Source organism: Muscardinus avellanarius, assembly GCF_963383645.1.
Source record: "Muscardinus avellanarius genome assembly, chromosome: 6".
In the NCBI taxonomy this organism is placed as follows: Eukaryota; Metazoa; Chordata; class Mammalia; order Rodentia; family Gliridae; genus Muscardinus; species Muscardinus avellanarius.
The window spans coordinates 135,700,118-135,713,092 of NC_137791.1; the positions used below are offsets into that span (position 1 = coordinate 135,700,118).

The window sequence follows — 12,975 nt, forward strand, 5'->3', positions numbered from 1 at the left end:
TGGGTGTGTGACCCTAGCTAGTATTATCTCTCTCCAGCACCCACTCCCAACTTCAGTCCACAGTATCAAGGTTCTCCTGTGGGAAAAGCTCCTGCCTTCCGGGGCCAGCCCTGGGATCCGGAGTGCTGGGGATGCCGGGAGGCGGTGCCCGCATGCCTGCTGGGCTGGCGGGTAGAGAGGGGCTTCTGTGTGCCACTGTGGCAGGGAAAAGCCTGATCCTGGGGGTGGGCAGACAGCAGGAGACAGGGCAGAGAGAAAGGTCTGGTGAGGCCGCCTGAGTCCTGGATGGAGCTGGACCCGAAGCTGTCACCCCAGACTCTTCACGATGAGAGCAATACACTTCCGTGTTCTATTTAGAGTTAAGAATTTGCAGCTTGCCAAAGAAGTGTCCCCAAATAATACACAGAGCACAGGAAGGGCCGGCATCTGTCCATGGTGACCCACCCAGCAGTGAGTGGCAAGGCCAGATTCAGCCTGTGACCTGCCTCCAGGCCCCGAAACCTACTCTCTTCCTGTTTGCTCTCTGTCGCCTGCAGCAGCCAATCAGAACACCCTGATGTAGCATTCAAGGCCCTGCCCACCCAGGTCTCCTTCCGGCTTCTCAGCTTCAGTTCCTAGTGAGCTTGTCCAAAAAGGACTGTCCCCCTGACAGGGACACCCGCCTCCCCACCTCCCCAGCCCTGCTCCTTCGAACTCAATCTCCCTCTTTGTGAGCCCTGGAGCTTGAGAGTCAGGTGTGCGAGTTCTGGCTCTGCCACCTCCTGATTGTGTGGTCCTAAATGTGCCCCCAGCTCACTGCCTGGCCTCAGTTTCTTATTTGTGCAATGGCTGGTTGCTCAATGGTACTGTGGGGGGGGTTGCTGGGGATCGAATCAAGGGGCATTCTACCTCTGAGCTACATCCCCAGTCCTTTTTTTTTTTTTTTTTTTTTTGGTGGTACTGGGGTTCCTGGAAGCCCTTCTACCTCCAGGCTACACTCCCAGACCTATTTTTACATTTTTATTTGGAAACAGGGTCTCCTAAGCCAGCGCGCACGGCTGGCTTCGAACCTGCGCAATCCTTCTGTCTCCGCTTCCCAAGCGCGGGGATTACAAGTGTGCGCCACCACGCCCAGCATTCCCAGTCCATTTTATTTTTAAATGGGGTCTCACTAAGTTACTGAGGGCCTTGAAAAGCTGCTGAGGCTGGCCTCAAACCTGCGATCCTCCACTCTCAGCTTCCCAAGTACTGAGGTTACAAGCGTGTGCCACCAAGCCCGGCTTGCTGTGAAGCTCTTAAGAGGCATAGCGCTTCCCACACAGCCTGAGGCCTTGTAAAGCTCGACCAAGGTCAGATGCGTTATCATTTTTATGATCTGGCAAGTCTTAGCTGAAACTCAGAGGCTCTTCTGCCAGCCACAGCTCTCCTCCTCCTCCTCCCCACCCCACTTCCTCGCATATTATCTGACTCCTGTAAACACGAGACCATAAAATTCCAGGAAACGGGGTGACGGTTCCATCCGAAGGCACAGGGAGGGGCTGTGACCTCGCCCAGACTCTTGAAGCACATCACATCATGAACAAGAAACCGAGACCACAGAAACACTGCAGGGAGGGCAAGAGCGAGCCAAGTCCCGGTGCCTGGCTCCTGGCTCCTGCCATCAAAACAGCAGCAGTCACACACTGCACGCTACCCTAGAGGCTACGAGCCTGCCCCCCGCGCTGACGGTCCCCACCTCCCTCCACACATGGCCGGGTTCCCTGGGTCTCACAGGCAGTACGTGCTGCAGCGTCCACCGGGGCCACCCTCCTCCCTGGGCCAGGCTCAGTGAATTATTCATACATTATTTTCTCACCTAATTCTGCTCTAAGTGTCCATGGGTTCTGGTTTAGGTTTCAATCACGATGGCAGCTAAGAATCGTCTTTCCTACAAGGGGTTTGGCAGGCACGGGGGCCCTTCGGGAGAGAGCAGCGGGCCACGGAGGACGCTCCCAAAAGATGTGACTATAAATCCTAACTCCCCTCCCCAAACACTGTGGCCTTATTTGGGAAAAGGTTGTTTTTGCAGACATCATTCAGGATCTTGAAGTAAGATGACCCTGGTGTATGCAGGCAGGCCCTAAATCCAACACAACTGTCCTTATAAGACACAGAGAAGCCAGACGTGATGGTGCATGACTGTAATCCCAGTGCTTGGGAGACTGAGACAAGAAGATAATAGGCTTAAGGTCAGCCTCAGCAACATAGGGAGGCCCTCAGCAACTTAATGAGACCCTGTTTCAAGATAAAAATAAATAAATAAAAAGGGCTGGGGGTAGCCGGGCGTGGTGGCGCACGCTTGTGATCCCAGCATTCGGGAGGCTGAGACCAGAGGATCACGGTTCATGGACAGCCTCAGCTACTTAGTGAGACCCTTACTTTGCAACTTAGTGAGACCCTGTTTCAAATAAAGAATAAAAAATAGGGCAGGGGGTGTAACTCAGAGGTCAAATGCCCCTGGGTTCCACCCCAAGACCTGTAAAAAAGAAGGCTGAGAGTACAGCTCAGAGGTAGAACATTCTTGGGTTCAATCCCCAGTTCCAAGAGAGAGACAGACAGACAGACAGGAGAGACAGATACCAGAAGGGGGGCCATGTGAAGACGGAGGCAGGGTTGAAGGGGGCCGCTACAAGGACCACAGACAGAGCCAGGAACTGGCAGCGAGACCAAGATGGACGGCTCAGTTGTAGCCCAGGCAGGCAGGTGGGGCCCTGCCCTGCTCTGACCTGAGACCCTCTCACCCTGTTGGTTGGAGGACGCTGGGTGCCCCTGGCTCGTCAGACCAGCCCTGCAGACTGTAAGAGGTGCTGGGTAGTCGACAAAGCTCAGAGACGAGGCAGGCTCCACCCGAGCCAAGCCCACAGTTCTTCCTGTCGAGGACCCAGGAACTCAGTCCACATGGGCTTCCCAGTGTCTGGGTGTGCGGGGATCTTCACGGAAGCGCCTTCCCTCCTGTCCCACTGGCATCACCCGCTCATGCCAGCAGGGCGGGCCATCACGAGGGCTGGAGAGACGAGGAAGAGGAGGGCCCTGAGCACCCGGCGGCTCTCACTCACAGAGCCTTGGCACACCAAGCCACACCAGGCTGAGCTCGATCTCTCCCCCGCACAGCAGGCACAGGACAGAGGACCGCTCCTTCTCCACGGGCAGATGGAGTCGGCAGGAGAAAATGAAGCAACATTGCTGGTTTGTTCTAGCGAGGAGCTTGAGCGTTCACACCTGTGTCAACCTGCATGGGGATAGCTCAGGTGTAGACGTGAAGACAGCAACTCACTGATTCCCAGATACGGTAAGAGCAGTGCTGTGCTGGTGCACGCCAGGCACGGAGCCCATTGCCGCTGGAAAGGGCCACTGCTCTCAGTCCATCCCGTGAGAGGGGGCCAGGGAGTCACCTGCTTAGAACTCCGTGGAGCCGCGGCAGAGTGGCTGGCATGGAGTGTCCTCCCAGGGCCTGGCCAGGCCCGAGTCACTCAGCAGGATAAGTGCTGAGCGCAGACAGAGGCTCTGTGAGAGAGAGCAGGCTGCGGCCTTGGGCTGCATCGATTTTATTAAACGCTGCTCGGTTCATCCAGTCGCCTTGGCAGGAGCCTGCTCTCAGGACAGGAAAGGTGGTTACCACAGCAACCGAGCAGCCGCCGGGGTGAGGGATGGAGGCGGCCCCGGCCATGAAGAGCCTCCCACGCAGGGATGCTGCATGCGGAGGTAGGGGAAGGCTCGGAGGGGTCCTGCACGCGAAGGCCATCCAGAAAAACTGCTTTTCTCAGCTGATTTTCCGCAAAAGATGACCCAGCTACAGCGTGAGCTGTGAACACTCGGGCTACAACACGTCAGGTTCCACAGGGGGGTCCTGGCTGCCGCAGAAGAGCAGCTTGACCAGAAGACGCTTAGTTCTCATAGTCATGGTGCCCGGAAGTTCAAAGTCAAGACGTCAGCCAGGCTGGGTCCTTCTAAGACCTTGTCCTGGGGTTTAAGTTGGCCACCTGCTCACAGCGCCTCTGCACACACACACATCCTTGGTTCCTATGTGTCCTCTTCTATAAGGGGTGTGTGTGTGTGTGTGTGTGTGTGTATGTGTGTGTGAGAGAGAGACTGGGAATTAAATCCAGGGGTATTCTACCTCTGAGCTACACCCCAGCCCTATTGTATTATTATTTACTTACTTTTGTGGTACTGGGGATTGAACCCAGGGGAATTCTACCTCCAAGCTACAGACCCGGCCCTGTATTTTATTCTTTATTTTGAAAAGGTAAATAAAGGAAATAAAGGTAAAAGGGCCTCACTGAGTCTCAAAGGGCCTCACTAAGTAGTAGCTGAGGCTGTCCACGAACCACGATCCTCCCGTCTCAGCCTCCCAGATGCTGGGATTACAAGAACGCACCACCACGCCTGGCTGCCCTATTGTATTTTTATTTTGAAACAGGGTCTTGCTGGGCTGATGAGAATCTATTGTTGAGGCCGTCCTTGAACTGTGACCCTCCTGTCTCAGCATCCCAAGTACTGAGATCATAAGCATGAACTACTATGCTTGTCTTTATCAGTTCTTATAAGGATACCAGTAACGTGGATTAAGCTCACACCAGTGGCTTAAATAAGAAGTATTATTATTATTATTATGATGGTTCTAGAGATTGAACCCAGCAGTGCTCCCGCTCTTAAGCTACACCCCTTCCTTCTCTGCTCGCAGTCCCTCCTAGGGGGCGAAGCAGGCTTCCGGGCAGCTCGGCGGGATCACTCCCTGCATGAGCCATGCAGCCCTGCTCTGTGGTGGCGAGTTAGTCTACACAGCTTAACCATGAGCCAGCCGGGTCATTCCTAAATGCACAGATGGCAGCCAACCAGGCTATGCAAGGGCAAAATCTTGAAAGACTGAACCTGGAGTCCAAAGGTCGGGGCTTCCCAGTCCGAGTGTGGTGCTGTGAAGCCTCTCAAATGCTCCGCCTCCCTGCGCCCTGCCCCTCACCTCTAGCATGGATTGATACTACCCTGCAGAGGTGTAATGGAGATTCATGACATGCCTATGTCAAAAGGCCTACCACGTGGTTAAAGTCAGTTAAATCAAAATCAAGGATCAGTCTTTCTGTCCCTCCAGGGTGGGGGATAGATAGAAAAAAATCAAAGTTGCAAGAAAACAATCAAAATTGCAAAAGGTGTGAAGCTGTCACACCCTGGAAGGGGGGGGCCTTGCTGAGCTGCACACCTAGTTTCTAAGAGCTGGGAGAGGAAGCCTCAGCCTGAACCCAGCTGGGATACAGGGCCAGGCAGCTGCACACCCATAGCACCAGGAAGGGCCGACCAGATGCCACCCGGACCTTGGGGGCCCTGGGCCCAGCTGGGAAGGCAGCCGCGGCTCTGAGACGCACACACAGGAGAGGTGCACAGGTGTGTGTGGGCTGGTCTGGAGGGACAGGCACACGCCTCCTGAGCAGAGGCGTTCAGCCCAGCATAGAGTGGAGCGTGAGGGACACATCAGCTCTGATGGGGGCAGGGGGCAGCTGGGGACTGTGAGGAAGATGGCCATGTGGGAGACGAGGATGGACAAGACCCAGGGCCAGGCAGGGCTGGAGGGAGGGAGTGTGGACCAGGAGAGGAGAGAACTGACTTAGAGAGGTGGCAGGAGGAGGGGAGCCGGTGAGGGGCTGAGGAATGAGGGCCGGATCTCCTGTGAGGAGGAAGCAGGGGGAGCCTGGGGCTCCAGCCTGGGGCCCCAGGGGTTTGAGTGGGAACCATGTGGTTAGGAATGCCATGGAGAGCTGGGCGTGGTGGTGTACTTTGTCATCCCAGCATTTGAGAGGCTGAGACAGGAGGATCATGGTTTGCAGACAGCCTCAGCTACTCAGTGAGGCCCTTTGCAACTCAGTGAGACCGTTTCAAAATAAAGACTTAAAAAAATAGGGATTGGAGTGTAGTCGGGGGTAGAATGCCCCTGGGTTCCATCCCCCATACTGCAAAAAAATGAAGTGCCACGGAGGCCCATCAGGAAGGGATGGGATTCACAATAGGGCTGTGTGTCCCCTTCCTACCGTCTATAGAAAGTGTGGCAATCATAAGAGCTGCCAAAATCCATGCACGTGGCCACACATCACAAAATCACCTCCTCCATTCTTAAGAAATGAGAGCCGGGAACCATTCCTGCACCGACAGAGCTGGATGGGCAATCGGAGGGACTGGGATCTCCGAGAGGTCTCGGGCAGGGACATTGAGTCTCTGAGCTTGTCTCCACCTCTGCAAAGTGGTGGAAGTGCAGAACCCACGCTCGAGGTCCCCCTGAGAGTTAAACACAGCCGAGCCGCGGCCGTGTGCACGGGCCCTGCGCCGGGCAGCGTGTGCGTGCGCAGGACAGCGGGGTCCCGGGTTGTTACCATCATGAATGCGAGGTTCTGCATCCCAGACGCAGCCCGAGCCTGCACCTCCCAGCAGTGCCACGGGGCAGGCAGTCTAACCTTGGAATGGCTCAGTTTGGTCCTCTGTAATAGGAGGATGCTAATAATTCTGACTGCACAGAGTGGCCGGGATTCAGTAAGTGTCTGTGTGCAGTGTGCTCGGAACACAGCAGCAGGGGTGGGCGCTCAGAAGCAGTGGCAGCGGGCTGGGAGGCGGCGTGAGGGCCACGCAGCACTGGCTCCAGTGGGGTCAGCACCATGGACAGCAGCAGCGCTTCCACAGTAGCCCTGGCCTTGGGGCGGCCCCAGCTGACCCGCCTTGCTGTGGCCCCAAAGCTGCGGTGGGTTAGCATCTTCACCTTCCTGGGGAGGAGAGGAGCTGGTTTTGTAGGACTTGTGTATGTCTGTACTAGAAATGTACACTGTGCCCAGACTGAGCTGCCAGCGCCACGCCATGAACAGAGGGAAGAGATGTGTTTAGGTGGTTCCTGTCAGCCAGCTCGGCCAGCAGCAGCCCGACTCCATGGCACAGGGTACACCTGGCCAACCAGGGCGACCTGAGGAGGCCATCCCACCTGTCTCAGAGAGCTTTGGGCGCCAACCCAGCCATGTCAATCTAAGAGAAGGGGCCACAGGAGCCCAGGGGGTGGTAGCAGCCTGCTGGGACACCAGGCAGAAGCAGCAAGGCCCAGGCAAGGAGCAGGGGATGGGGGTAACAGCAGGGGGACCTGCCAGACTCTAAGCCAGAGGAAGGGGCAGGAGTTTACCCCATGTAGGCAGAATTCTCTGAGCAGGGGTGGCCTGAGCTGTTCACAGTTTTAAGTCCTCCCTGTTGTTGCTGGAGATGGTGAGGGGACATGAGTCATAGCTAGGGCAGGGCTGATGTGGCCTTGAGCACTCCTCAGGGGCTGTTCTAGAAGCTTCCTGGGGGCCATCCTCAGCTCAGCCGTGCAGTGGGAGGGCTTCCCCTCATGTCATGCGCTTGGGTCCACACAGACTACCAAGACCACAGAGGTATACACCTCAGGCCAAAGTGGAGATTCTGGGGTTGTGGGCTTCTCCATCTAAGAAGGGGGCCAGTGAGGGTACGGTGGCAGTCAGGGTGAGAGAAGACGGCAACACACACCAGAGAGGCAGGCAGCTGGGCGCTGGAAGCAGCTGGAGGAAGGGCCAGCGGCCGCACCAAAGCTATTTAGCTCAGGGCCCCTCTTCTTGCTCAACTAGAAACCCCTGAGCCAGAAGTTGCCTTTGGGCAAACGATGAAAGACATCTTTTCTAGGCTGAATTTATTTTAAAACGTCTCTTCTTCCCTAGGTGCCTGGCTTGGATTTCTGGCCCTGACTCACCACCTCCTCTGCGCCATAGACAACTGCGCCTGGAAGTCTGGCAGAGACCCTGCCTGCGCTCTGCACCACAGTGCTCAGCCAGGAGCAGCAGAGCTAGAACCGGAGGCCAGAGATAGATAGACAACCTCGACTTCCTGCCATCACTTCTACTTATTCACTAAGCTGGGGACAGAGAACTTCTGGGCAGGAACCCCCATTTCCTTCTCTGGACAGCGGTACTGTGCACGGGATGAACGGGCAGCCCATATGGGGTCTGACAGTGGGCCAAAGAGGGCTGTGTGTCTACACCATACCAGGCCTTACAGGCACAGGCTATTCTGAGCCCCCTCATCCCCGTCAGACCCTGGCACAGGAACCACCCCCATTGGACAGCTGGGGCGGAGGCTCAGGGGGCTGAGGGACTGGCTAGGGGTCTTGGTGAGCACCAGAGGCTGGGGAGCCAGAGCTCTGGGATGCTGGCTCAGCAGAGCTGGCATGGGAGGCGGGTTTCTTTGTTTCCTGCATAGAAGCTCAGCGGAGCCCTGGGGTAGGCATGCGCTGACCGTGGTCCTGAAGCCCTGCTGCTGTTACTCACAGAACTGCCTGCCTGGCTGCGGGACCTGCTCCATAAATGAGAATTAGAAATCTGTTCCACAGCGAGGCTTGGTGCAAAGCCAGCTTCCAGCACGAGGAATTGCTCAGGGGGAGAAAAAAAATCAATCGAACTATCTTCAGAATTCTCCGGGTGCTAAAAATAAAGCTGAGGCCCATCGGCTGAGGCCTCTGGAGCAATGTGTTACCTCTAAGATGCATCGAACTCTGGAAAAAAACCCCAGGCTGTGTAGCCGTCTCAAAATGTTGGTATTAAAGAACATGAGAGATTGTTTAGGCAGATGATGAACCGGCGCTGTGGGGAAAGAGCTGCGGGGAGGGAGGCGCGGGGACTTTGTGAGACCCAAACTTAAATACCGGGGTGGTGGGGGAGAAAACGAGACCGCGTGACCACAACAGGTGCGTACGTCACCGTCTCTCTGAACTACATTATGAGTGAGGCCACAACGCACCGATAAAAGTAGAGACATAAAATAAAAAGTCCAGCTGACAGTTGGGCCCCGAGCAGCTATCAGGCCCTTTATGTGAATGATTTCTTTGTGCCTTAAAAATATCCTTAGAAGAAGAAATTTTGCCCATTTTGGAAGTTGATGGCCCAGGACAGGAAGCAATGGGCCTTGCTCAGGCCTGCAGGGCCCAAGGCAAGGGCTGCTGCCCTGCTCTCCTGGGTCTGGGGTCTGAGGTCTGAGCCACCCGGAGCCCAGACTGAGAGGGAGGTGTCAACATGCTGATGACCACTTGCAAATGGTGAGCTTCCTCTCAATTTGCCATTCCCCTGTATCTACCACCATGCGGCAGCACCTAGTATGTGCCGAACCTTGCCAGGGAAGCACCTACTATGTGCAGGGGAGACAGACTCAGCCAACCACAGTCAAAGATACTTCTTTATTTTTGTGGTACTGGGAATGGAACCTAGGGGTATTTTACCTCCAAGCTCCCCCCTCCTGCCCTATTTTTTATTCTTTATTTTGAAACAGGGTCTCACTGAGTTGCAAAGGGCCTAATTAAGTAGCCCAGGCTGTTTTCAAACTGCGATCCTCCTGTCTCAGCCTCCCAAATGCCGGGATTACAAGCGTGTGTGACTATGCTTGGCACGCGAAAATACTTTTACTTTATTTATTTATTTATTTATTTATTTATTGGTGGTACTGAGGTTCCTGGAAACCCTTCTACCTCAGGGCTACACTCCCAGACCTATTTTATATTTTTATTTGGAAACAGTGTCTCTTAAACCAGCTCGGCTGGCTTCGAACTTGCGCGATCCTCCTGTCTCCACCTCCCAAGCGCGGGAATTACAAGCGTGCGCCACCACGCCCGGCTTACTTTTATTTATTTATTTTTTTAACAATTACATCCTCTGTCTCCAGGGACTGCATGTCCTCACCTGTGACGTGGGGTGGTAATAACATTCCTGCTTCTCCTCAGCTTTGCCAAGATAAAGAATGGCTGGCAGCCAGGTATGGTGGTGCAGGCTTCTAATCCTAGTACATGGGAGGCTAAGGCAGGAGGATCACAGGTTCAAGGCCAGCCTCAGCAACTTATCAAGGCCCTTAGCAACTTAGGGAGACCTTGTTTCAGAAGGAATAGGGTATAGCTCAGAGGTAGAATGTGCCTGAGTGGAATCCCCAGCAACCCCCCTTCCATCCCCCCCAATAATGGCTGGCTATTTTGTAGAGTCCAGGAAGCTCTGTGGGTCCCCTGCTCTCCCCACATGCAGACCTGGAGCTCCTGTGTTTAATTCTTCTCAATCTACCCTGTCGTGATGTCCTTCACAACAGACCTCCCGCCACGAAAGTCCCAGCTCCTGGGACAGAGTGCTTCTCCTTGGGAACTGCCCAACCCAACCAGACACATAACAGCTGGACAGAGCTGCTGACTGTGGGGGAGGGGTGTATGTGAGTCCAGCCTGGCCAATCAGAGCATGGCACCCACCCTCCCTCAGCAGTGATTGGTTCAGAGGGCGCCCAGCCCAGTCAGAACCAATGGGCTGCCGGGCGTGGTGGCACACGCTTGTAATCCCCACGCTTGGGAGGCTGAGACAGGAGGATCGCGCAGGTTCGAAGCCAGCCTCAGCTACTTAATGAGGCTCTCAGCAACTTAGTGAGACCCTGTTTCCAAATAAAAAATATAAAATGGGTCTGGGAGTATAGCCCGGAGGTAGAAAGCCCCTGGGTTCCACCCCCAGTACCACTAAAAAAAGAAAGAAAGAAAGAAAGAAAGAAAGAAAGAAAGAAAGAAAGAAAAAGAACCAATGGGCTGCCATCTAGGGTCCTGGTGAATGGCTGGAGAATTGGTCTCTTTCCATCTGTTTTTCACTCTAGAAGCCCGAGTCCAAGCTTGCCAGTACATGGAGCCCAACGCTGGGGCCAGGGCGAGACCAGAGCCATGTGCGGGGACACCACCCGGTAACTCTGCTCCAGCCCTGGGGCCTCCTGTGCTTGGAGTTGTCAGTCACACGGGTCCGTAAATGTCCGTGTTCTGCGTGAGCCACCTGGGGTGAGGCATTCTGACCGTGTAATGCAAAGTCCCGGCCACCCAATGCCATGGGCACTGGGGACAGAGAGAGAACGGCCACAAATGCAGCCCAGCCTCTCCGTCCCGCGGATCCGCAGCCTCACCCTCAAAACAGCTCCCACCCAGCTCCTTCTGGAACCTTCCCAACCACCACAGTCCACTTCCTCCTCCACTCAGGAGAAAGGACCCCATGCTGATGTTCCCCACACCCATAGAGGGCATGGACAGCGTGGGCCTATGAGGGTGTCACTGAAGAGGACGAGGTTCAGGGATGTGGCACCTTGCCTGAGCTCAAAGGTGGCTCACACAAAGGCCTTTGGCTCCAAAGCCCTGGCACTGCCCCAGGCTCCCTTGCTGGGCTCCGGGCACCTCTGACAATTTCCCTGTAGCCCTTTCCAGTTCTCTTCCTCTGGATGAGGGTCTCCCTGCAGTGGGCTCTGGTACCCCAATGGACACTTTAATCCCTGGGAAGGCTCATGTCCATCACACACTGACGCACCTGCCTCCGGCCCTAGGGAGGGCACGGAGGTGCTCCGGCTGTCTCTCTCGGACGGCCAGGCATCCTCCTCCAGGGCAGGTGAACCTTGGGCCCCTTGCCCCTTCACTTCCCAGAGTGGCCCCGGGATGATGGGATCACGGCCACGGAACAGGAGGCAAGGGTAGATGTGACCCTCAGCAGCAGTGCCCTTCAGCTTTTTACCACTAGACAACATGTGAGTGTATCGCTGGACCTCGTTCAGAGTCAGAGGCTCCTCCCTGAAAAAGTTAAAGTAGACCCCCCCAAACAGCCTGCTTATGCCCAACCCCCCTCCCCAGCCTTGAAATCCCCCACATGGGCCACGGCGAAGGATACTGAAGCTCCTGTCGGTGATGGCCAAGTGCCACAGGTTGATGCGCAGGTCATCCGCCGACATGTAAGTCTCGCAGTCGCTGTTGACAGAGATGGAGTTGATGTGGTAGGTGTGGCCATTGGCAAAGATCCTCCTGGGGCTCACTTCCACCATGAGGTCCATGGGCTTCAGCACGGGGACCTGCACAAGAGGGTGAGGTCAGAGTAGAACGGGGCAGGGTGGCATGTGGGATCCCAACAAGAGGCTGGAACACTCCAGGGGCGCCCCTGATGGGTGGTAATTATCACCTGCCCAGCCCTGCAGGAAGGCTGCCTCTAGTAATGGGCTCCTGGGACTGGTTCTGAGCCCTGGCATGGACCCCTACCCTCTGAACCCCTCTGCACCCCAATCTCATCTCTAACACAGGATGAGAGGAAAATGTGGCAGAGCCAGCCAACTGCCTTCCACAATAATGTCACTGGGAAAGAGCTGCTCAGAGTGAACTACATTTCCCAGCTGCCCTTGCACCTGAGTATGGCCATGTGACTGGTTCCGACCAATGAGAGATGAGCACAAGGATACAGTTCTTGTAGGGAGGTAGGTAAGCCAGGAGTGGGGAAGGGCACAACCCCTGCCTTGGGGTGGAGAAGCAGAACAGCCACCAACCTGGAACACCCACGTGGACCTCCCCTGCCCAGCCCTGGAAGGCTGGGTTGTCTGTCGCAGCGGCTGGAGGCAGCCTGATTCATTTACGTCTCAGAGGGTCAGTCAGGAGTCCCTGTGCTTTCATTGGTGCCTTCTTCCTGGAATGCTCGACCCTCTCTGGACTCCTGGTCAACCCTGATTCCTTCTGAGACCAGAGGCAGCGAGCCCCAGGGCGGGTGCCTGCCCCTCAGGGGTGTCACTGCCCCTGCTCCCCCCTGCAGGGGTGTCCTTCGCCCTGCTGTCCAGCACTTACTCAGGTCTGTCCAGGCTCTCAGCAGGCACCAGGCACAACTCTGTTCAGCGCACCCACCTCTCCCAGGGCCTGGCCTACACTGGTGCTCAGGAAACCGAAGCTGACCCACCCCTGCATGGGCTAGGCCTGGGGACCCCCGCGCTCTCGCCCACCGTGGGGCCCTCATCCCGGCCCTGACCAGCCTCGAGGTCACTGTCTGGTCCTAACGCTCCGCTGCCTGGGGACCAATCGGGCTGTGCCGTGTCCTCTCTTCTGTCTCGGCCCAGGCCCAGCACAGAGAGGCCCTCTGGTGAGTACGCGAGGTGAGTAGGTGAAGCGCCGTGGGCGGTGGGCTGTGT

At 56.0% G+C, this 12,975-nt stretch overlaps 1 protein-coding gene across 2 annotated transcripts in view; it reads right to left on the bottom strand.

Moving 5' to 3' along the window:
* The window catches only part of PPP2R2C (protein phosphatase 2 regulatory subunit Bgamma), a gene marked incomplete at both ends in the record, with an annotated part of 108,518 nt that overhangs the window by 16,716 nt on the left and 78,827 nt on the right, over positions 1 to 12,975 (bottom strand). For both annotated transcript variants that reach the window (XM_080697346.1, XM_080697347.1), the window contains one exon: positions 11,703 to 11,880. In XM_080697346.1, coding sequence (XP_080553472.1) covers positions 11,703 to 11,880 — 178 coding nt within the window. The remainder of the gene's footprint in view (positions 1 to 11,702; positions 11,881 to 12,975) is intronic.